The sequence below is a fragment of the Wyeomyia smithii genome, chromosome 2, assembly GCF_029784165.1.
Source record: "Wyeomyia smithii strain HCP4-BCI-WySm-NY-G18 chromosome 2, ASM2978416v1, whole genome shotgun sequence".
In the NCBI taxonomy this organism is placed as follows: domain Eukaryota; kingdom Metazoa; phylum Arthropoda; class Insecta; order Diptera; family Culicidae; genus Wyeomyia; species Wyeomyia smithii.
This window is the reverse complement of record NC_073695.1, coordinates 84,255,340-84,281,563: the sequence shown is the minus strand read 5'-3', so window position 1 is coordinate 84,281,563 and position 26,224 is coordinate 84,255,340. Positions and strand designations below refer to the sequence as shown.

At 40.4% G+C, this 26,224-nt stretch overlaps 1 protein-coding gene across 5 annotated transcripts; it reads right to left on the bottom strand.

Moving 5' to 3' along the window:
* Positions 1-493: 493 nt before the first annotated feature.
* LOC129725772 (glutaminase kidney isoform, mitochondrial) lies at positions 494-14,406 on the bottom strand. Of its 5 annotated transcripts, XM_055681949.1 has the most exons (5): positions 13,581-14,406; positions 13,434-13,525; positions 2,905-2,943; positions 2,676-2,772; positions 494-2,613 (listed from the first exon to the last, which is right to left on the bottom strand). In XM_055681949.1, exons 1-5 carry the CDS (start codon positions 13,839-13,841, stop codon positions 1,006-1,008), a joined length of 2,097 nt encoding a protein of 698 aa, XP_055537924.1. In that variant the 5' UTR covers positions 13,842-14,406; the 3' UTR covers positions 494-1,005. The 5 variants fall into 5 exon arrangements, with proteins under 5 accessions (XP_055537924.1, XP_055537925.1, XP_055537926.1 ...); XM_055681950.1 differs by lacking the exon at positions 2,905-2,943; XM_055681951.1 differs by lacking the exons at positions 13,434-13,525; positions 13,581-14,406 and adding an exon at positions 12,677-13,404.
* Positions 14,407-26,224: the final 11,818 nt, after the last annotated feature.

The window sequence follows — 26,224 nt, the reverse complement described above, 5'->3', positions numbered from 1 at the left end:
CAAGATAAAGAGATCGAGGTGCGTGCAACATATTTTTTAATTCCCAGGGCTCAGTTTGTGTATACAATTAACTTCGAGAATTTTACATTTTATGAGGCCTAGACCTCAATGACTATATACTATATTATATTGAAATTACGAGGTTATGCTCCTTTTTTGCCGAGAAAATATAAGGCTTACATTAAAGTAGTGTATCCCAACCGGGGGCTCCCGGCCAGCAAGGGGGACAAAAGTAAAGGCAAAAAGATACCACCCACAACCTCCAGTTTCACTGGATCCAGTATGTTTACAGTTTCAAACAAAAGAAATTTTCGCAGTTAGCATTTTTCACGGGCGTGAAAAAAATTAACATTTCCGTATGAAGCCCTAAATAGGGCTTTACAAGAAAGAATAAAAGTTTATTTCTGTGAAATTCGAATATCAAGCCAGAAGTTCTTCGGGGCTTTCTGAATATTTTTTTTACTATTTCTCAGATATTATATTGGGTTTGACGTTCTGGATTCAGCAACATTTTATTTGAGTGGTCAACACTTTACATTTGTTTCAAATACATTAACTACAGATTTCACTAAACACATTGCAATATAACTAGCTTCATAATTGACAATACCTTGCGTAATATACTCATTGCCAGAGTGAATGGACAGATTTTTCAAACAGATCAGATTAACAGATTATTATTTCTGATTATTGTCTATATATTAGTTTGATAATTTTACTTGCGTCCTATCAATAAAATCTTCAATAAATTATTTCGGATTGACAGCTCAATGGTGCCAATTCTATATTATCTCGTTGAATTGCCTCGCAAATTATCAGCTAATATACAAATTAAACTATTACGTATATATGCTTTGTATTTTTATTGTCTGCTTTTCATCTATAATCAGTAACAGTCTTACTTTGATAGTAAATTTAAAACTATGTTGTAACCTAATGTGATGAATACGTTACAATGAATTTAGTTTATGTTTAAAACATGTTACACCGCTGAATGCCTGCATATTATTTTAGAATATCAGTATTGTGCTTGGATTTGCTCCCTACCGACGAATCAGATGAATCACTTTTCAGACTATCCTGGTCGGAATTATACCCTGGATCGTTCCCCATCTTTTTGACCATCTCCACCTTTTCGTCCCATTCTTTGAGAAAGCTTGCCACCTCCTCATGGCCGAAAGTTTCAGCCTCATCGATCGGTCGGTTTCCCCAGCGATCTTTGGCATCATGTGGCACCCCACAATGCTCCAGCAGGAATTTTACGCACTCGAGATGTCCTTCCGAGCACGCCAGATGAAGTGCTGTTCGACCATCGTAGTCCGACAGAGTGATATCCATTCCGGACAGTTTGTGTCGCCTTAATGCAGTCACATCGCCACTAGCAGCCGAGAAAAGCAAATTGACTACCGATAAACCTTTAGTTTCATAACGATGCCGACGGGGGTCCCTTTTGTTGGAATCGTGCTTCAGATTATCGTATAGGTGAAAATTGAATATGTTTACTAGTTCTTCGCAAAACTGTACGCCTCTGCAACTATTTCCAAGAGGGTCTAGTGGTGGAGACCACATGAATATACCCATAACATTCGGTATTACCAACATTACCCCACCGCATACTCCTGATTTGGCTGGCAGTCCTACTTTAAAGGCAAATTGTCCAGAGAAATCGTACATTCCACAGGAGTGCATTAGCGAAAGGACATCTCGGACGTTTTCTGATTGTACAACTTTTTCCTCCGTTAGCGGACAGATGCCTCCATTAGCAAGTGTAGAAGCTACAATGGAAAGTGTTTCGCAGTTCGCTTCCATTGAACAACATTGGAAATAAAAATCCATGCACTCTCGTAAGTTTGCCTTTTCGGGATAACACTTATGTTCCCGCATGTAGAATCCCAACGCGTAGTTTCGGTCAGCGGCTTCCCGTTCCGATAAGAACACTGCATTGTTGAAACCCAACGGCTCTCCTCCTGCCATACGACTAAACCATGACTGTGTATAGTCAAACTTTTCAGCCAAAGTCATTTCCGGGTGCACTAAAGTTTTCAGCAGCGAACAAGTCAATATCGATCCAGCGTTAATCATCGGATTATGTGGTTTTTTGTTGTGATCCAGTACGAGCTCATTGAAATTCCTTCCGCTTGGTTCCTGGCCAACGTACTGATGAACCACATCCGAGCCTAACTTCTCTAAGGCAATAATATAAGTAAGTGGTTTACTGCAACTTTGCAGCGTGAAAGGAACGCTAGAATCACCAATCGAAAATCTTTGACCATCAATGGTGCATATGCTTACACCCCAGTAGTCGGGATTGACACGCGCCAACTGTGGAATGTAGCTTGCCACCTTACCATCGGTGTTGCTTTTACACTTCCAGTATATATCTTCAATGTCCTTCGTAAAACCGTTGAAATCTGGGATGACGAACTGATGCCGGAAGGCACGTGCAATGAGGACGATGTTGGGCGCAATGACGGCTTTGAACGTTTCCGCGTTAAGATGCTGCGTCAGGGGAGAACCTCCGTCGTAGTTGTTAAGTTTATGAATCTTCTTCAAATTTTCCATCATTTCACTTATGCGCGGATCGTTGCGGCGGATGCCGGTAGTGCGAAGAGCCTGCAATAATGAAGAAGAGTGATCATAATTTGTTGCAACAGAATCCCATATGTTTGTATTACCGCTAAAAACTTCCCGATACTCAACAGCCCGGTTTCTTCATTTCTGAACATTTCAAAGAGTAGATCTTCCGCTTGCTTTTTGTCGGTGTCTCGTTGTCTGCAAATAGTACGGCAACCGAGTTTGAGTAGGATTAAAATGTGATACCAAATAATTAGTGAGAATATTAAAATATAAACTGTTGGATGGAACAAGAATTGAAACTATACTGGAGCTGCATTGAATACTTACACCCTAACCATTGACAGCGATCGATTGATCGATTGAAAGCTTGTAAAAAATAATTATAGTTGAAAACTAGATAGTTCCCTCAAAAATTAACTCAATGAACTAACATAATTGACTAATGAACTAACATAAACATAGATTTGTAATCTCGAATAAAAAGTTCCACAATTTCACCTGCATTATATCCATAAAACTATATAAAACTAAACATGCTTTGTGAAGAATTTCGTTTTGAACAAAAAAAAATCAAAATAAACACTGAATTTTTTTTCATCTTTTTGGAAAGTTACAAATAAATGTTATATTTTGTTTGAAATTTATAGACTTGCAAATTTAACGACCAAAGGCCGAATCCAGAGTACATCTCCACATCACGTGATCGAGCATCCTTATCCCCGGTATACATCCAACGGGTACGGGGTCTACCACTCTGTCGAGTTCTCTTCTGAACATTATCTTTGCTGGTCGCTCCTCAGACATTCGTGCCACATGTCCAGCCCATTGTAGCCTAACAAAAACAATATCGCACGCTAAGCCTTGGGGCTAATAGCGGTCTCGATCAACTAGATTAGTTGAGAGAATTCGTTATCGATATTGTGTTTGCCCCAGTGCTGAGTCGAGAAAATTTCCAGCTCGAAAAGATCCTCGACTCGATCGGGAATCGAACCCGATATCACAACCGTGTGGGAGAGCTAGCCGACCGACATCGCTAACCACAGAACCACGGGGACCACACAGCCCATTGTAACCTGCCATCGGCTTGATGTTATCCTTATATTGGTATGCTTGGTACTACTCGTGGCTCATGCGCCTGCGCCACACTCCCTTCTTTTAAACTTTTAAGATGAGCCGATGGATTTCACGCAACAACTGCTCACTTCCGATTTTTTCTTTAATTCGGCTGGGAGGCCGTTCTTGCTAGCAGATTAGTATTTTATTAGCTCTTCACAAGCTTCCCTGACCTCGTCCAAGTTTGGCAGATCAGCAGCTTATCCATCCTCCGATGCGTTCCCGATAACGATTTTTATCATGTTTAAGATTTGTATCCGCAATAATCTGGACACCTTCAAAGCAGTGTACCTCTTGCAATACTCAAGTTATGGACGACTCTTTTAACTCAAACATAGCTGGCGGTCTATGCTTTCGCCTTCTTTGATTTGTTTTGACATTTCGTGAACAGTGCTCAAAATGTCGACGGACCGAAAAGACTCGTGCGAACAGAATTTGTACAGTCGTACTGAATAGCCTCACCTTTTGATATATCAAGTCGCAAAAACGCCCCCAATCCATGATGTGTCGAAAAGGTTTTCTGAACGTTTGACGTGCTCGCGCGGAAAGTTATATGGAAAAGTGAAAAAGATTTTGGAGAGAAATCCAAACCTCTCTTTCTAAGCTGTAGTTCGAAAAATAGAAATGTCACCAGGATTCGTTCAGAAATCAAAGAAGCATTCCAGTTTAAAGTCCTACAAAGTCAAGAAGGCCCCAAACCGCAACGATAAGCAGAATTTGCCGGCAAAAACACGTACTCAAAGATTGTACTGCGATTTTTTACAAAATTTTCATGCGTCGTAATGGACGATAAAACATACATCGTGGAAGACTTCAAATAACTTCCAGGATTGGCTTATTACACTGCAATGGTCAGAAATGATACCTAATAGTGTGGAGAGCTTAAAAACACTAATCTGCTAGCGAGAACGGTCACCCAGCTGAACTTCTCAAAGCCGGGAGTGAGCAGTTGTTGCGTGCCATCCATGGGTTTATCTTAAAAGTTTGGGCCGAAAGACTATCAAGACAAGTAAACTAGAAGACTCATTATCTGTTCACAGACTTCCAGGAGACGACGATTCAGTTAAGCGCTACGAATTATGGCAGATTATGCTTGAACACCGTTTCCTAGTAAAAGTGTTAAAGCTGATTCGTGCAACCCTCGACGGTTTCTCTGAATCCCCCGTTGACACTTTACGACCATGAGCACCGGCGTACACCGGCGTACAAAGTTTTCGATCGGAGGATCCTGCGTTCAATAGTTGGGCTTAAACTGGAGAAGGGAGTGTGGCGGAGGCGCTGAACCCAAGTAGTACCGAACATACCAATATACGGATAGCATCAAGCGCACGGCAGGCTACAATGGGCCTTGTGGCACGGTTGGTGGAGAAGTGACCAGCGAAGATAATACTCGACAGAGGACCCGACACAGATTTTAATAAATTCCAAACAAGATATAACGTAACATTTATTGATAACTTTCCAAGGCCGGGAGGCGTGTAATGTAATTCGTGGCACAGGACAAGATACGCTAGTTCAGCTAAAGAACATGGACATCTCAAGGCGAAAGAGTTGTATGGTTAGCATAACTAGAAAAGTAATGATCGTTTATTAAAAATGCAATTGTGTCTGGAGCTGGTAGCCACAAGGTTACAGAGCATTGTGCAAGTTTTGCTGTTTGGTGTTTTCCTTTACTTAAAAGTTATTACCATGCCCTCACGGCACAGAAGCCGAAATCACATCTGCAGCACCATCCCTCCGTACAATTGTGTACCGTTGGTATAGAGCAGCTTAGTATTGCGATAATTTTGGCAGTTACGTCTTAATGCTGACCCGTACGATATTTCACAGTCAACAATTCGGCATACCATCCGTAGTCCTGCCCCAAGCCTACACAAATCGTTCTACTTTTTGTCGAAAGTAGCAAACAAGTTTCACACCTCTTTTTAACTCACAATGGATATTTTTAACTATACCTCGCGCGCGTCTTGAACTGTCCTACAGATCAGACGTGTTTTCGGGCGCTTGTGGACTGGTCTTTGACTGCCTATAGCTGCAAAGTTTGTGTTTCGTCAGTGCGTCTTTTAAAGACTACCTGAAAGTTATTTCACATCAGTCTTTATCACTTTTGAATTTAACATTTGTTAACTTTTTCGTATAACCTGAAATGACAGGGCGAAAAAAGAAACCGCGCATCACTACGAGGAGGAAGAGAGAGCATTCTCTCTCGGACAATTCGAGTGTCTGCAGCGAAAACCTTTTTGATATTTTACCTGAGCAAGAAGCCGGTGAAATGGAAGTTATTACCAAAGAAACTATACGAAATGTCAATTCTTTTAAAAAGGAGAAAGTTTCACCTATTGTGGTAACTATTTCTTCTGAACTTAATATTTTCAAAAAAGAACTTTCATCGTTTGTTTCTGACGTTAAAGTTCCCAAGTAGCAAAATTTGTTTCAATTATGAACATTGTGTATCACTGCCACAAATTCTTAGCGAAACTAAGTTGCAGCTACATTTCAGTTTCCTTTACAATGACAAAAAAAGCGCTGGCGAACGATTGAACAAAAGCTGTTGTTGTATAGCTTGCGAACATGACAGCAACTTTCAGAAGTATTGTTTTGTGTATCTCGCAAGCATCACGCTGGCAACTTTTATGCTCCGCCCACTAGATCTATCCAGTGAAGATTAGGTTTACTCGTTTCAACAACAAACCCAACATCGCGAATTACGTTGTTGGTGTAAAGTTTTTGTAGCAACGATGCAACATTAGTTGTTGCTTATATCTTTACAATTTCATCGTAGTCACAAAAGATGTTTCTTGAAACCTCAGAATTTTTTTTAGTGCAACAAATGATCACAATTTATTTTTTTATTATGTTTTAATTGTTGCTTGGGTTACCTATCAAATTGGCCGTAGAGGCAAATGCCGCTTATTGGCCGACTCAATAAAGGGTCGTGATCGTCTTGTTCAGTATCTAACTGACAAGATGTACAAATTTTTTTTTTTTTGAAAAAGCACATGCTTTATATAATGTGCGTGTAAAATGGAAAATTTATAGGAAGTTAAGCGGAGGCCAGAAGCACATCACCCAATGCGGTACGTGCGATATCCGCCCGCCTCATTTTTTACTCCTTTGCATACCCGTTTAACGTATGCACAGGTAACAGGTAGTTCGAAGATTAATGTGGGGGTAAACAAAAACCAGTAGAAAACAAAAATACACCCAGCTAATATTGCTACCGACAATATTTTTTCTAATGTCAACTGCTTGGGGCATATTATGGCAAGTAAACTTTCTTTTCTGCAAAAGACAATGTTCGATCTTATGAACGCCATGTTGCAGGCAGGATTCCATGTTTGAAGCAATTCAAATTGGAACAACTTTTACACTTAAAATTGTTTCTAATTTAAAATTTAGCAATGATTTTAAATAAAACAATTAAAATATTAAACTGGAATGCTCGCTCATTGAAGGCCAATGAGAATGAGCTTTTTAATTTTTTAAAAGTAAATAATGTGCATATTGCAATTATTACTGAAACATTTTTGAAACCTAACATGAACTTAAAATATGATCCCAATCACGTGGTTCATAGACATGATAGGATTCAGGGTTCCGGCGGTGGAGTTGCAATTGTTATTCATCGCCGAATCAAACATCGTGCTCTTCCCCATCTTGAGACGAAAGTTATTGAAACTTTGGGAATTGAAGTTCAAACTGAACTTGGGATTTTATTTATTGCCGCAGCATATTTACCATTTCAATGCACACGCGAGCACAAAAATTATTTTAAAGGTGATTTACAAAAACTCACCAGAAATCGTTCGAATTTTTTTATAATCGGCGATTTTAACGCTAAACATCGTTCATGAAATGATTCTCAAAGTAATTCCAATGGCAAAATTTTATTCAATGATTGTTCTTTAGGATACTATTCTATTTTGTCTCCGAATAGTCCTACATGCTTTTCTTCTGTAAGAAACCCTTCAACAATTGATTTGGTGCTAACAGATCAAAGTCATGTATGTAGTGATTTGATCACACATGCTGACTATGATTCTGACCATCTTCCAATAACTTTTTCTTTATCACATGAATCAGTTTTAAACCCTATGAGCTCTGTTTTATAATTAAACAAGGCTAATTGGGAAAGACATAAAACTCATATTAAGAGTAATTTCAATAATGAGCTTGATTTACAAAACGAAGTGAATATTGATTCCGCTTTGGAAGCATTAAAATGTGCAATTGTTGATGCCAGGAACTATTCTGTTCCAAAAGCTCAAGTGAAATTTGATTCACCAATAATTGACGAAAGTCTTCAACTTCTAATTCGTTTGAAAAATGTCTGCAGACGTCAATATCAACGTTCTCGTGACCCGGTTCTTAGAATTATTTATAAAGATTTACAGAAAGAAATTAAACATAAATTTACTCCTTTGAAATCAAAATTTTGAGACTAAAGTTGAAAAATTGAAACCATTTTCACAACCCTTTTAAAAGCTATCGAAGATTCTTAAGAAACCTCCAAAGCCTATTCCACTTTTAAAAAATGATGAACGTTTTCTTGTTTGGGTCATTCCATGTCAAGTGTCCGAGGAAATGCATCGACCATCTCCGATTTCGACCAAAATTTGTGAGTCGATGTATTTTGGGCCGGAACTTATAAGTACAAAGTGTTGTACCGATTGGTGGACCCCTCGGCCAATGGGACTGCCTCCACTTTTTGCGAATTTAGCAAAACACCTTTTTTATTTTGTGAATATCTCGGGACCCTGAAGAGCTACAGGTGATATTGACATATCATTTTGAAGGGTTTTAGATGTAGAATCGAACTACGTGGTAATTTTTTTTCTGCAGTGTTGCCAACATTGCATTTTTTTCGATTCAAAACTTAATTTGCAATTTCCTCGAAATACCCCCCCTTCGATTTTAATTTGAGTCACGCCAATGTGTTTAGCAGATGATTTTACATAGGAATCACTTATCAGCAAAAAACAAAATGTCGCGTTCCAGAGATACAGCATTTTCAAATTTGCAAGATTTTGAATTTTGTCTACGCACGAAAGCGCTTCTGTGAAACTGCTGCTATCTTAATGCAATCCTAGCAGGCGTTTGTGTTGTCGAAGAGATGTTCCTTAGAAGAGCATCCGTTAATGATGTAACGCAAAAAATACCGTTCTAGAATCATTTTCACCAAAGGTTACAGGAGAGTCTTGGCTACACTTTTCGTATTTGAATTCAAACTGTTTTTTGTTGAATGCCTACACTTTTGTCCATGATTCGAATTTTGAAACCAACTCGTGACATCGTTAAAAACGTGACAAAAATGCTGATTTAAGATTTTATTTCATAATTTTGCATATTTACATTCAAGACCACATGTTCAAACAAATCTCCGAACGCATCCAAAATATTTTATCATAACCGAATATCTTAATTTGCTCATATCATAGCACGTCATAGAGCAAGTAAGCCTATCATAACATTCATCTGCCTATGTTCTTCTTTTACTTTTTACCCAGGATTAGAGCGGAGGTGGCTTTTTCTGTTCTGTTTATTTGACACAGGCTTCGCAGCCAACTGTTTAGTGTACAGGACAATTATGAGACTAGTGCTATGATCCTACTGATAATAACAGTCTTCTCCCGATTTTTGCCAATAAGTTTAAACATGTTAGTTGTGATAGAAGGACCCCCCCTCTAATTGTTTTTTTTCACGGCTTTGTTTGTTTATGGTCATTTTTAATTCTTAGCCTTGTCTTTTTCGTCAATGATACAATGTATGTTTTTAGTAATTAAATTTGCAAAATTAAGTCATTGGGGTGGGGTGGGGCGAGTTTAGTTTGTTGTAAAGCTACGTAATTATCTACATGGGGTCTGACTTTGTGACGAAATGCTATGGTAGTAGATGGGGAAGGGGGGTAACAAAAACCTAAAAAATAGCTACGTCATTTATGCATGCTCCCTTAGTAGCTAGTAAATCTCATCGCACGGCTGCTGCTGTGATAACCAATACCGTTTTCCAGCGATACAAATTCGTATTAAATACAATCCAATTAAACACACCATCTTGGGAATGAAATGACTGCACACGTGATGAGACACATTGTTTACAATTTCGAAATCATAGTAAACCTTAAATCAGGAAAAAACATGACCATTCGCCTGTTAAGAAACGGTTTTGAATTGAGAGAGGATGATTTTCACAATGTGTTAAACCAATAAAATGAAGATTCATGTGAAAATGTAACCAAAACTCTCCTGTAACTTTTCGTGAAAATGATTCTAGAACGGTATTTTGTGCGTTACATAATTAACGGATGCTCCTCTTAAAAACAGTTCTTCGATAACACAAACGCCTGCTAGGATACCATTGAGATAGCAGCAATTTATGTAGAAGCGCTTTCGTGCGTAGACAAAATTCAAAATCTTGCAAATTTGAAAATGTTGTATCTCTGGAACGCGACATTTTGTTTCTTGCTGATAAGTGATTCCTATGTGAAATTGTCTGCTAAACACATTGGCGTGGTCAATACTAAAATCGAAGGGGGGGTATTTCGAGGAAATTGCAAATTAAGTTTTGAATCGAAAAAAATGCAATGTTGGCGACACTGCAGAAAAAAAATTACCACGTAGTTCAATTCTACATCTAAAACCCTTCAAAATGATATGTAAATATCACCTGTAGCTCTTCAGGGTCCCGAGATATTCGTAAAATAAAAAATGTGTTTTGATAAATTCGCAAAAAGTGGAGGCAGTCCCATTGGCCGAGGGGTCCACCAATCGGTACAACACTTTGTACTCATAAGTTCCGGCCCAAAATACATCGACTCACAAATTTTGGTCGAAATCGGAGATGGTCGATGCATTTCCTCGGACACTTGACATGGAATGACCCGTATCCAATGAACAAAAGGCTCAAAGACATGCTCAACAGTTTGAGAGTGTCCATAATTCAAATTTAAATTTTGTGAGTCCAATTGAATGGAAATGAAGTCACACGTCAATTTGATTTAATTTCTTCCCAGAATTTTTTACCTGCAGAAATAATTGAAACTAACTTGAATGGGATGAAATCAACTATTAAAAATTTCAAAAATATGAAAGCACCTGGTGACGATGGAATCTTTAACATATTGATCAAACATCTTCCTGAGAGCATAATGGAATTTTTAGTGAAAATTTTCAATTGCTGCTTCAAAAATGCATATTTTTCCAAATTATGGAAAAATGCAAAAATTACTCCAATTTTAAAGCCGGATAAGAATCCAGCTGAGGTTTCTAGTCATTGACCAATTTTCCAATTTTCCCAATCAAAATTAAAAAAAAATTCTTACTGATCGAACTCTGCAGGTTGTCTAGCAGAATTTAAAATCTGATAGATTTCCTGTCAGAGCAGGTGTGCCTCAAGGCTCAGTCTTGGGTCCAGTCCTGTACAACATATTCACTTCAGATCTTCCTGATTTGCCTCCAGGATGCACAAAGTCATTGTTCTGCGATAACACGAGCATTTCCGTGTAAGGAAAAAGTCTTCGTGTCATATGCAGTCGGTTGCAGAAAAGTTTAGATATTTTTTCTTCCTACTTGCAAAAGTGTAAAATCTCTTCCAATGCTTCTAAAACTCAAATGATATTTTTTCCCCATAAGACTAGGGCTTCTTTTCTCAAGCCAAACAATAATCACGTTGTCAAGATGATGGGGTTATTTTAAGTTGGTCTGACAAGGTTATGTAGCTTATTTTCAAAGAGCACATTGAAAGTATACAAGCAAAGTGTATCAAATATACGAGATGTTTATATCCTCTCATTAAAATAAATTCCAAACTTTGTTTAAAGAATAAACTTTTGATTTGCAAACAAATTTTCAGACCAGCAATGCTTTTTGCTGTACCGATCTGGTCAAGTTGTTTAACAAGGAAGAAAACGCTTCAAAGGATTCAAAGGATAAGATTCTGAAAATAATTTTGAAGCGTCCTCCTTGGTTTGGTACACTCGAATTACATAGACTTACTGGTGTTGAACCATTAGAAGCTATGTCAAATAATATTATTAACAAGTTTCGACAAAAATCGTTGCAATCCTCAATTGCTACGATAAGCTCTCTTTATAGCCAATATGTTAGCAATTAAGTTAGTTGTAAGTTAACTTCCCCTTTTTTGACAAGTAGGTTTGAATCCCTACGAATGATAAGTCCTAATTGTGAAAGTAAACAAATCCTAACAAGTAATCCAATTTGTGATTGGACACATACTCATTATTTACCTATATTTATCATAAATATTTAAGCTACTAACAACCCCTCCCCCTTCTTAAAAAAAACTATAACTCGCAATTTATGAGATAGGCACAACGATACACTGGAAGCCTTGTATCGTTTCGGGAATCTGAAACCGTCAACAAAAATGCGACATGAACTATAAATGATTCATCCGATGGAAATTGAATAGATAAATATTGATCGACTGCCAAGAGCGCTCATATCATTAGTCATTTGGGAGGAAATTGAGAGACGCAATTCGAGTGAAGACGCAACCACACACATGCGATTTGGTATTTCAAGAAGTTCTTCTTGAAAAAGTTATTAGGACGATATCATTCCATTATATATGTCAACTTTTTTCTTGTAGGAGCTCATGACCACTGCTACAATTAGTTAGATATATTGCGGTATTATATATGTCAACATGGTGTAATCTGATTTTTTCCAATGCTCATGTTTTTCGAGGTTTTATAATTTTGTTTTTTGAGCATAGAACATTTTGTATATGATCTAATAATAGAAGATTTAAAAAAAAGTCTCAAGCACAAAAGTTTTTCCGATTCAATGCACATAAAAGCTGATCACTATAGTCACAATTCACATAATTTCACACAAGAACTACTGTACACGCTGTACACAAATTTCGACGAAATAACACCACTACTATTATACTTATTCCTTCAAGGTTACCATTCCTTCCAAGGATACTAATATTCACATCAACAACATTCTACAAAGCGCACCTGATAAAATTTGCAAGTAGCTTAACAAATGCCTCCCGCTGTTTCGGCGGTATACCGCTATTATCGCGCGCTTTACAAGCTTCATCCTCGTGATCGGTATGCTCGGCATCGGTGAAAGTTGCCATTCTAGTAATTCAGGCAAAAACAGATCTCAAACAATTAACACACAATCGGTTCTAATCCACCAGCTGCGATTCAATCATAATTAAACTGGGACTGATGCACGGTGAGTGGAGTCCTTTTATAATGGTCCTCCTATTGCCATGGCTGTCACGCCCCTACTGGATATTTGGAGTAATAATTATCGGCACAAAACGGCTGAACTCAAGAACCTCGAGTCGAGAAAAATTCGCGGATTGAGCTGCTAATTAGAGAGGTAAATTCTCTGACTGACTATGTGACAACCACATGTTTGTCAAAAACGTCACTAAAAAAATCTTTTGTAAACAAATAAGGTGACCGATATCGGGAATTTAAAATATACCTCACTAAGCATTAGTGTAATCTGCCATCAAAAGATAACGAATTCTCACGCTAGATTAGTTTTTAGCAGTGAACGTTGTGATGTCTCATATGGCATTTAGCGGTACGCAATCGTAACGATGAACGTTTATCTCCAAGTGCTTCTAACTGTTTCGCAAATAAAACACGGATGCTAAGCTCTCAATGTGATACATATAGTGCTACACACCCTTTTAGCAGTTTATTCGGTTACAAACTGAAAAATGCTGGAATAATTTAGTTCAAATATACCCACCTCGGTGCAATCGATCCTTTGTTATTACATTCTATTCCTTCATAAAATGCGGCTCGGTGACTGTAGATGCTTGATGTTGAGGTTCTTGCAATCTAAAAATTGATGCTAGTTATCACATTTTCTCAACGATAAATGGTAAAACCATACCATTTTGCAGAAGTGTTGATTTTTCCTATCAAAAAGGTGGGGTTGCAATTTTCCCACACTAGCTTGCAACAGTTTGTTTTGGTACGAATTGACAGATGGATCCCAGTATCCATGACCATGCCAAGAGAGAGTGGAGTAGCAATTACGGCTGCATTGGTTGATTCGAGTAACGGTGCCAAATGGAGTCGGCACTGTTTTCCAATACATTTGCGCTAAAATTTGCACCGATGTGTCAACCAGTCGTATTTTTAAACGATACATTTCTATGAGAAAAAAACACTGTTTCGACTCGAACACGGATATGGATATTAATTTTAAAATCTATGCACTTTCCCAACAACTTTACTGAGGGAAAAATCGATTTCCTTCAGACAGTCATGGCAACTCTAAATCACACTGAATTTTGAACGAATTCGAGACTACTAGCCATTCTAAACTACAATGAAAACTGGTAGGCAAAGATGAGATTCTTCCCGATTGTCCTTATAAACACTTAATATCCCTGTCAAGAGCAATTGGTAGGATCACAATCGCTAGTTTATTCATCCACTGCCTACTTATCTGATCCAGTGATTTGCTAGTCAGTTTCTCCTTTCTGCGGCAATAGCAGCACGAGGTAGGTAGGTAGGTATCGTGATTCGTGATAAATGTAACTCGTGGGTGGAGAGTAGAATATTACTTGGATATCGTATCACATGTAGTTGCTGATTAACGGAAGGTGACGAACAAGAATTGTGAAATAATATCTGCTGTAAAAATAGTAGAGAAACAACAATACTTGTATCTTGGTTAAGCTATTCACCTAAAGACACCCCCGCAACTTCGGGAATTCTGTATTTTTTATTTGTTCTCTCGGATGTTTTCGTTATAATCATGCGTATTACCTACATTCTGGCTATGACCTTCAGAACAGATGATAAGAGTAGGACGTTGAAATAAATGCTGGAGGGAAAGATGAAATACACATGCTGACTCTTCGTTTGTACGACCAAAGGGAGCGCATGGTGTGTTACTCCAAGAACGTAGAACAAAAGCAAAAAAGTAAGCTGGAAAACCGAGACTTGATCCCAATAATAGGTTTCGTAGGCACAATAATTTAGATGTAGTTTGTTAAATTATTTTAATTATAATTAGGCGTCTTGAACTTGATTTTTCATAAGGCTGTTCAGTTTTCGAGGGTCAAAACATCACAATTTTGAACGCTTTGAGGCATCGCTAAATCATGTTCGATTGAGCTGAAATTTTGCACATGACTTTTTTTGGGCCAATAAACATAATGTACATGGTCGGCTCTAATGTGCGTTCCTATCATCGTATGGTATGGTTTTACCATAGAGCTCAAACTGAAAAAATATGAAAGATTGTAGCTTTTTTACCGTTTTTGTGAATTTTGGTGCCCCTAAGTAGTTGTCAAAAGGCTCACCGGGTTCGTCGCTTGTACGTTTGCTTATGAAAAAACATTATTTGAGTTTCTGAAGACTTAACGCACTTCTGACTTGGCTAGGAGTATCAAAATTTATAGGAACGGAATCTGCTTCGCCGGTCCCAGGTCCTCCATCTTGAAGTCCGTATAAAGACACTGCATAACCTCATCGATTAGCCTTTGGTCGTTTAAGATGATAAGGTAGTTATCGACGAACAAAATGTCGATAAACAGTTTATCACCGAAGACACGGTAGTACACGCACGGTTCGTATTTGAAACGGATCATTCCTATGCGACGCATCTTTTGGTCTAGCTTATTGTTCTGTACCCTGCATACCTGCTTGAAACTGTAGAGGGCCTTTTTTAGTCTGCAAACTTTGTGTCGCACTGGGTCCCTCTGGTTGCAATATTTTCTCGGATTGTTGAGTATTGGACAACAACAGGCGAATAGGTTTCGCTGTTAGTCCTGAGCACTGTAACCCACTTGTTCTTCAAAGCTTTCCGCCGAGAGTCTATGTCTCGTTATCACTTATAGGCCTAATACTTCTTCGTATGGCTGTTATACACTGGTGGTGTTTCGGGACCGCAATGATCTGCTGATTGTAAACCAGCGATAGATTGCTGCCGCTACTGGAAGTAAAATTAAGCTTGCCTTGGACTGGGCGCTTCCTGTCACTGTGTCCAAAATTTTATTGAGGATCAACAGCTTCTTCTTTCGAGTGTGGTGAGAGCGCAGTGATATCATTTGAATTAAAAAAAATACCGATTTTTCATGGGTTTACCTTCACATGAACTGACGAAACTACCCATGCATCATCAATCATATTAACCCCTGAACCAGTAGAAAAAATTTGACAGTCTATCAGTCGAACTCTAACTGTGATTACAAAAATAGTGAAGCTACTCCGTTCAAAAGTTTGCGCGTTCAAAGAACAGTACCCCGCCGCGTCAAAAACGGATATCGTGTGGCACTTTCGCTACATTGCTGCGTTCGCTTAGCCGGGAGGTCGGTACAACCGACCAAATATTGAAAAAATACCTGGCAAACATGGACATACATCTCAGGAAGTGGCAGTACCGTCCACGGCTCTCGAAGCTGCAGGCAATGATTTTCCCGGCGAATCGCGACGTAGCGGTGGTGATGGACGACGAGACCTATTTTACCCTAGATGGCAACGACTGGCTAGGCACTTCGTATTTTACTTCCCCCGAGGGGCTCCGAGGTGAAGTTTATTTCACACACCAAGTTTCTCAAGAAGGTTAGAGGAGATGGAGCGGCTGATGATGTGGTACCCAAGTCAGCGAGCCCGCCCAGCGTTCCCCAGCTGCGTCTCATCGAGAATTTCTGGGTAAACCTGAAGTGTAAGATCTACTCCAATAATTTTGTCGCGAAAACTGTCGAACATGGATCATCTAACACTGGAATTGAAATCCGAAAGATTTACCAACGTTTCTTCCGTTGCCGGTCTTTTATCCTTCCGATCTTTCGAATCTTTTTGTTCGCTGCGCCGTATTGTCACACACCTTGGCGCACTCTGAGTAGTTGACCAAGGGCGTTGACTTAGTGTTCCACTTGTTACCCTGCACTTTGAATACATTTGACGCTCCTGGGTTCATGCGCTCCGTCAAAAATTGTACAGTTGTCTCGTATCGTATCGAGTGCTTCGAAGCTGCTTACCGACGAACTCCTTACTGTTATCGGTTCGGAGACCCTTCAAGATTCCAATGGCCTTACCGTCTAGCTAGCTCCAGAACAGTAGCCTCGCGCTGGATGAGCCCAATCGATTCAGCTTGTAGAGGCCCCCGTGGTTCTGTGTTTAGCAATGTCGATCGGCTAGATCTACCACACACGGTTGTGATGTCGGGTTCGATTCCCGATCAGGTCGAGAATCTTTTCGAGCTGGAAATTTTCTCAACTCAGCACTGGGGCACGGTGTATCGTTGTACTTATCCTACAACATGCAAAATATTCCAAAAACAATATCGATAACGAATTCTCTCAACTAATCTAGTTGATCGAGACCGCCATTAGTCCTCCAGGCAGCGTGTGATATCGTTGTTGTTGTTGTACAGACCGTCCCGTTTTTCACGGCTACAACCGCTAACTCGGATGCGTCCGCCACAGAGATGGATTTTGCCAATTGTTTTTCATTGATCAAACTGCTATTAAATCGGCGTACGACACCAACGATTGAGATGAGCTATAGCGGATTATGCACGTTTACGGTTTCCCGGACATGGTTGGTCAAGTCGACGATGGTCCGCGTGATGTGCGTAGCTCGAGTTTCAGGGACACCCTCGAGTCTCTTCGAATCTCGAAGAGGGTTACGGCAATCTCGAAGAGGATTATCGTGCTTGCTATTCAACATCGCTTTAATAGGTGACGGATCAGACTAAAGGCTGAATTAAACTAACCATAAACGCATCGAACACTAAGTACATAAGCGGAAGAGGTTCCAGAGAAGATAGTATCAACTGCCACCACAAATTCTGATTAGCGGTGATGAATTCGAGATGGTAGATGAGTTTTTATACCTGGTCTGACTGGTGACTGACAACGACATCAGCAGAGGAATCGTGCCTACTTTGGACTCCGGAGGACGCTCTGCTCGAATTAAATCCGCCGTTCTACGAAAAACTGATCACACCGGTAGTCCTCTACGGCCACGAAACTTGGACCATGCTCGTGGAGGATCGACGCGTCCTTGAAGTTTTCGGACGAATGGTGCTGTGTACCATCTGTGGTGGAGTGTAGATGTAAGATGGAACATTGCGGAGGCGGATGAACCACGAGTTGACTCAGCTGCTTGGAGAACCACTCATCGTTCAAACGACGAAAATCGGGAGACTACTGAGCATGTCGTAAGAATGTCGGGCGACAACCTGGTGAAAATTGTTCTTGACAACGACCCGACTGGAACGAGGCGACGAGGCGCGCAGCGAGCAAGGTGGCTCCATCAAATGGAAGACGACCTGCGGGACCTTCGCAGACGACATGGCTGGCGAGCAGTAGCCAAGGACCGAATTGAATGAAGACGACTTCTTCGAACAGCAAGGGACACCAGCCTGGAGCTGACTGGTAAGGTAAGTAAGATCAAATTGCTCTCCTGCATGAATCGGATGCACTCTTCTGGTGTACCGCATGCACTCTTCTGGTGTAGCGCATGGACTTCAGATCTATCCTTTCTCGTAAGGCTAATGTGGTTTGCACCACTTCAACGAGTGAAGTCCTGACCATCGCTTGTCACGTGCTGGAGGATTTTTTATTTCAACCGAAATGGCGGTTTGCTTGTCATCGTAGGCAACGTCGTCATCGAGGCCTTGACATTGGTGGGACACGCTACCGACGGGGTTTCTTTGCTCACTTGTTCTTGCTTGTCGATTCTCGCATCGATTATCCGCATCTGAAGCCGTGCCTTGTCTAGGCGTGCTTGAATTGTTCCACTTGAGGTTCTTCACACTACCTGCTACTCCGTGGTAATCTGCGCTGGTTTTTGATCTTCGTCATGGACAGGAATGAGCCATACGTCTTCGGATCGTGGCATTTTTATTTTTTTTATACGTTCACTGCTTCAAGTCTTGAATTGTAATGGTCTTGAAAATCCTTGCTCGATATGAAAAACCATTTTTCCACTTTGCTACTTCGTTTCTATGGAGCTTGACTGGGCCTACAATTTAACAGAAATAATGTCTGGTCGATTCAGCTCTACAACAGCGAATGTTCTTTTTGCGGAAGGGAATGGGACTAGATTGGGGCATGGACGTGTTTCAAAGACATGCAGGGGAGGTCAAGGCTCACCTAGACATCACGAACAGAAACAGCTGACTGTCTACCGACAGCCCGAAGGGAGTCTGTTAAGGTTAATTTAGACCTGGCGTAACGATTCATTAGTGTGAAGTTCGAGTATCGGGGGCACTCCCGAGTCCCTTTGAAACCCGCAGAGGCTTAAGGCAAGGTGATGGTCTCTCGTGCATACTGTTTAACATTGCCCTGGAAGGTGTTATTAGAAGAGCGTTGATTAACACGAGTGGCACGATATTCCAAAAGTCGGTTCAACTGTTTGGTTTCGCCGACGATATCGACATTGTGGCTCGCACCGTTATGAAGATGGCGGATACGTACATCGGACTAAAGGCTGAAGCCAAACGGATTGGACTGGTCATCAATGCATCGAAGACGAAGTACATGAAAGGAATGGGTTTACGAGAAGACACCTCCCATCTCGAGTTCAAGTTGGTGGTGATGAAATCGAGGTGGTCGATAAGCTCGTGTATCTGGGCTCACTGGTGACTGCCTGAAAACGATAACAGCAGAGAAATTCAACGGCGCATTATGGCAGGAAATCGTGCATACTTTGGTCTCCGAAGGACGCTCCGATCGAGTAGAATTCGTCGCCGCATCAGGTTAGCCATCTACAAGACGCTGATCAGACCGGTAGTCCTCTACGGGCATGAGACATGGACTAGGCTTATGGAGGACCAACGCACCCTTGCGGTCTTCGAGCGGAAGGTGTTGCGTACCAACTTCGGTGGACTGCAGATGGAGAACGGAGTGTGGATAAGGCGAATGAACCACGAACTGCAGGAGCCGTTTGGGGAGCCATCTATCGTCCACACCGCTAAGATTGGCAGGTTGCGGTGGGCTGGGCATATTGTAAGAATGTCGGACGACACCCCGGTAAAGATGGCTCTTGAAACCAATCCGTCAGGGACGAGACGGAGAGGTGCACAGCGGGCAAGGTGGATCGATCAAGTGGAAGACGACCTGCGGACCCTACGCTGACTGCAGAGCTGGCGAAAAGCAGCCATGGACCGAGTAGAATGGAGACGACTTTTACGTACATCAAATGCCACACCACGGCTTGGGACTGTTTGGTAAGGTAAGGTAACGATTTATTATATTTAAGTCAACGCTTACTACGCTAACAGAATTTATCGAAATATTACTCACAGTCTTTCTCTCATTTTTTTCCTTTATTGACGTAGGACTACGTCTAACCGCACTATATTGAGATACATTCTGAGAAAACTAAAAACCAAGGTGTAACGCCGGAATGAAAGATTTCAAACGGTAATACTTGTGTAACCACATGATGGATTACAATGATCAATATGTCGTTGGATTGATAAAATGATGGACATTTTTGTGATACTTCAGTGATCATTATTACTTAATTGTTCAACAGTGAAAATTAGTGAAAACTTTCAAGATCGAATTTCCCCTACAATGAACCAATCACGTGCGCGCATGCCTGGCACAGACTTCATGAGTAGACACAAACCATGGCGCATGTAAACGTAAAATTGATTCTTGAATTGCCACGTCGTGATTGATTTTTTGTTACGCTTTCGGACATTTTAAACAACTATTCCATTTAAAATACAGCTTCGAAAAAGTATGAATATCCTTGGTTGGATGAAATTGAATTAACTATTCTTATACATTTTTCAAAAGTCTTGAAAAAGACTGTTTCTGAACTGCTTGATAAAGTTGTGTGCTGGGCTTCGGCAGATTCCTTCGCTGCAGCAAATTTGTTTACTACAAGTACTGCCCTTCCAAGCATAGTTGTCCCAGCGTGCATAAGTTTTGTGTAGAACATGGGACTACTATGAACGGCAGAGTAGCCTTTCGACAGCCCATCACTTTCATCACAACTATTTTTCTCCGTCTCTAGTGTTAGCGCTAGAATCAGTCAAATGATTAGAGTTCGTTGTCTAATCCGAACAGGAACATCCAGCGTTCCACTAGCTCCAAACAGAAATGCTGCGACCGCGACGCGCACAGGTCTAGCTCAAAATGCGAAATGACTGAACGCGCGGACGGTTCTTTTCCTTTTATACTCGCACACTGGCAACTGATAAGCTCCGCCCGGTTTAATTTTTCTTTCATTTCCTTAGCTGCATATGTTCCCGCAATCACACGCAATGAGAAATTATCTCAAGCAATCTGCGGCAGGACAAATGAATTCAATTTAAGTTTTGATTTATGACGGCTTGCCACTGCTCGTCAGAACCCCCAGAAACGATTTTAAAACACTAATTGCCATGGAATTCGATTTTGATCTTACATTACAACAGTAATGCTGCCCGTTAAAACAAGCTAGCGCACCGTTTCTGAAGCAAAACGAACCTGTTATTATTCACTGTCCATTCACTGGGCTCGAAATTCCCATCGTTGAGTAAAATTGAATTAACTTTCTTTATAAATTTAATAAAAGTCTTGAAAAAGACTGTATGTAAACTGCGTGTTAAAGTTGTCCAAACAGGAACATCGGGAGTCAGCTAACTGCAAACAGAAATGCTGCGACCGCCATGGAATTCGATTTTGGTCTTACATTACAACAGTAATGCTGCCCGTTAAAACAAGCTGGCGCACCGTTTCTGAAGCAAAACGAACCTGTTATTGTTCACTGTCCATTCACTGGGCTCGAAAATCCCATCGTTGAGTAAAATTGAATTAACTTTCTTTATAAATTTAATAAAAGTCTTGAAAAAGACTGTTTGTAAACTGCGTGTTAAAGTTGTCCAAACAGGAACATCGGGAGTCCGCCAACTGCAAACAGAAATGCTGCGACCGCGACGCGCACAGGTCTAGCTCAAAATGCGAAATGACTGAACGCGCGGACGGTTCCTTTCCTTTTATACTCGCACACTGGCAACTGATAAGCTCCGCCCGGTTTAATTTTTCTTTCATTTCCTTAGCTGCATATGTTCCCGCAATCACACGCAATGAGAAATTATCTCAAGCAATCTGCGGCGGGACAAATGAATTCAATTTAAGTTTTGATTTATGACGGCTTGCCACTGCTCGTCAGAACCCCCAGAAACGATTTTAAAACACTAATAGCCATGAAATTCGATTTTGATCTTACATTACAACAGTATTGCTGCCGGTTGAAACAAGCTAGCGCACCGTTTCTGAAGCAAAACGAACCTGTTATTATTCACTGTCCATTCACTGGGCTCGAAATTCCCATCGTTGAGTAAAATTAAATTAACTTTCTTTACAAATTTAATAAAAGTCTTGAAATAAAATTGAATTAACTTTCTTTATAAATTTAATAAAAGTCTTGAAAAAGACTGTTTGTGAACTGCGTGTTAAAGTTGTGCAAACAGGAACATCGGGAGTCCGCTAACTGGAAACAGAAATGCTGCGACCGCCATGGAATTCGATTTTGGTCTTACATTACAACAGTAATGCTGCCCATTAAAACAAGCTAGCGCACCGTTTCTGAAGCAAAACGAACCTGTTATTATTCACTGTCCATTCACTGGGCTCGAAATTCCCATCGTTGAGTAAAATTGAATTAACTTTATTTATAAATTTAATAAAAGTCTTGAAAAAGACTGTTTGTAAACTGCGTGTTAAAGTTGTCCAAACAGGAACATCGGGAGTCCGCTAACTGCAAACAGAAATGCTGCGACCGCCATGGAATTCGATTTTGGTCTTACATTACAACAGTAATGCTGCCCGTTAAAACAAGCTGGCGCACCGTTTCTGAAGCAAAACGAACCTGTTATTGTTCACTGTCCATTCACTGGGCTCGAAAATCCCATCGTTGAGTAAAATTGAATTAACTTTCTTTATAAATTTAATAAAAGTCTTGAAAAAGACTGTTTGTAAACTGCGTGTTAAAGTTGTCCAAACAGGAACATCGGGAGTCCGCTAACTGCAAACAGAAATGCTGCGACCGCCATTGAATTCGATTTTGGTCTTACATTACAACAGTAATGCTGCCCGTTAAAACAAGCTGGTGCACCGTTTCTGAAGCAAAACGAACCTGTTATTGTTCACTGTCCATTCACTGGGCTCGAAAATCCCATCGTTGAGTAAAATTGAATTAACTTTCTTTATAAATTTAATAAAAGTCTTGAAAAAGACTGTTTGTAAACTGCGTGTTAAAGTTGTCCAAACAGGAACATCGGGAGTCCGCCAACTGCAAACAGAAATGCTGCGACCGCGACGCGCACAGGTCTAGCTCAAAATGCGAAATGACTGAACGCGCGGACGGTTCCTTTCCTTTTATACTCGCACACTGGCAACTGATAAGCTCCGCCCGGTTTAATTTTTCTTTCATTTCCTTAGCTGCATATGTTCCCGCAATCACACGCAATGAGAAATTATCTCAAGCAATCTGCGGCGGGACAAATGAATTCAATTTAAGTTTTGATTTATGACGGCTTGCCACTGCTCGTCAGAACCCCCAGAAACGATTTTAAAACACTAATAGCCATGAAATTCGATTTTGATCTTACATGACAACAGTATTGCTGCCGGTTGAAACAAGCTAGCGCACCGTTTCTGGAGCAAAACGAACCTGTTATTATTCACTGTCCATTCACTGGGCTCGAAATTCCCATCGTTGAGTAAAATTTAATTAACTTTCTTTAAAAATTTAATAAAAGTCTTGAAAAAGGCTGTTTGTGAACTGCGTGTTAAAGTTGTGCAAACAGGAACATCGGGAGTCCGCTAACTGCAAACAGAAATGCTGCGACCGCCTTGGAATTCGATTTTGGTCTAACATTACAACAGTATTGCTGCCGGTTGAAACAAGCTGGCGCACCGTTTCTGAAGCAAAACGAACCTGTTATTATTCACTGTCCATTCACTGGGCTCGAAATTCCCATCGTTGAGTAAAATTGAATTAACTTTCTTTATAAATTTAATAAAAGTCTTGAAAAAGACTGTTTGTGAACTGCGTGTTAAAGTTGTGCAAACAGGAACATCGGGAGTCCGCTTACTGCAAACAGAAATGCTGCGACCGCGACGCGCACAGGTCTAGCTCAAAATGCGAAATGACTGAACGCGCGGACGGTTCTTTTCCTTTTATACTCGCACACTGGCAACTGATAAGCTCCGCCCGGTTTAATTTTTCTTTCATTTCCTTAGCTGCATATGTTCCCGCAATCACACGCAATGAGAAATTATCTCAAGCAATCTGCGGCGGGACAAATGAATTCAATTTAAGTTTTGATTTATGACGGCTTGCCACTGCTCGTCAGAACCCCCAGAAACGATTTTAAAACACTAATAGCCATGAAATTCGATTTTGATCTTACATGACAACAGTATTGCTGCCGGTTGAAACAAGCTAGCGCACCGTTTCTGGAGCAAAACGAACCTGTTATTATTCACTGTCCATTCACTGGGCTCGAAATTCCCATCGTTGAGTAAAATTTAATTAACTTTCTTTAAAAATTTAATAAAAGTCTTGAAAAAGGCTGTTTGTGAACTGCGTGTTAAAGTTGTGCAAACAGGAACATCGGGAGTCCGCTAACTGCAAACAGAAATGCTGCGACCGCCTTGGAATTCGATTTTGGTCTAACATTACAACAGTATTGCTGCCGGTTGAAACAAGCTGGCGCACCGTTTCTGAAGCAAAACGAACCTGTTTTTATTCACTGTCCATTCACTGGGCTCGAAATTCCCATCGTTGAGTAAAATTTAATTAACTTTCTTTATAAATTTAATAAAAGTCTTGAAAAAGACTGTTTGTGAACTGCGTGTTAAAGTTGTGCAAACAGGAACATCGGGAGTCCGCTAACTGCAAACAGAAATGCTGCGACCGCGACGCGCACAGGTCTAGCTCAAAATGCGAAATGACTGAACGCGCGGACGGTTCTTTTCCTTTTATACTCGCACACTGGCAACTGATGATATGTTCCCGCAATCACACGCAATGAGAAATTATCTCAAGCAATCTGTGGCGGGACAAATGAATTCAATTTAAGTTTTGATTTATGACGGCTTGCCACTGCTCGTCAGAACCCCCAGAAACGATTTTAAAACACTAATAGCCATGAAATTCGATTTTGATCTTACATTACAACAGTATTGCTGCCGGTTGAAACAAGCTAGCGCACCGTTTCTGAAGCAAAACAAACCTGTTATTATTCACTGTCCATTCACTGGGCTCGAAATTCCCATCGTTGAGTAAAATTGAATTAACATTCTTTATAAATTTAATAAAAGTCTTGAAAAAGACTGTTTGTGAACTGCGTGTTAAAGTTGTGCAAACAGGAACATCGGGAGTCCGCTAACTGCAAACAGAAATGCTGCGACCGCCTTGGAATTCGATTTTGGTCTAACATTACAACAGTATTGCTGCCGGTTGAAACAAGCTGGCGCACCGTTTCTGAAGCAAAACGAACCTGTTATTATTCACTGTCCATTCACTGGGCTCGAAATTCCCATCGTTGAGTAAAATTGAATTAACTTTCTTTATAAATTTAATAAAAGTCTTGAAAAAGACTGTTTGTGAACTGCGTGTTAAAGTTGTGCAAACAGGAACATCGGGAGTCCGCTTACTGCAAACAGAAATGCTGCGACCGCGACGCGCACAGGTCTAGCTCAAAATGCGAAATGACTGAACGCGCGGACGGTTCTTTTCCTTTTATACTCGCACACTGGCAACTGATAAGCTCCGCCCGGTTTAATTTTTCTTTCATTTCCTTAGCTGCATATGTTCCCGCAATCACACGCAATGAGAAATTATCTCAAGCAATCTGCGGCGGGACAAATGAATTCAATTTAAGTTTTGATTTATGACGGCTTGCCACTGCTCGTCAGAACCCCCAGAAACAATTTTAAAACACTAATAGCCATGAAATTCGATTTTGATCTTACATTACAACAGTATTGCTGCCGGTTGAAACAAGCTGGCGCACCGTTTCTGAAGCAAAACGAACCTGTTATTATTCACTGTCCATTCACTGGGCTCGAAATTCCCATCGTTGAGTAAAATTGAATTAACTTTCTTTATAAATTTAATAAAAGTCTTGAAAAATCAAAGATGTGGTAATTCTAGTTTTCTTTCCTCTTGCTCACTGTGTTGTGTGTCAATGAACGATTACTCGGAGTAGTCCTACGTCAATAATGCGGTTGTGTGTCAGATATAACCTTCTACTTTTATAGACTTTCAGACTCTGCGTAAAATGAATTAACAGACCCTCAAGAAGGTTAGTGCTACGGAAATGTCGAGATAAAAGTCGAATACTTACATACTGACATCAGATAAAACCCTGATTTTTTTCTTCCTAGTGGTGCTACATTCCGTCATCGGAACTTGATCTTTCGTTCATTATACACAGACTTCGCCGCGCTACGATCTTATTAGCACCAACAGTTTCCGCCGAAATTCGAACATACGACAACTGGCTTGATAGGCCAGCATTGTACCTCGAGACCTACTGGGATTACTAATAAAAATTGGTGAAAA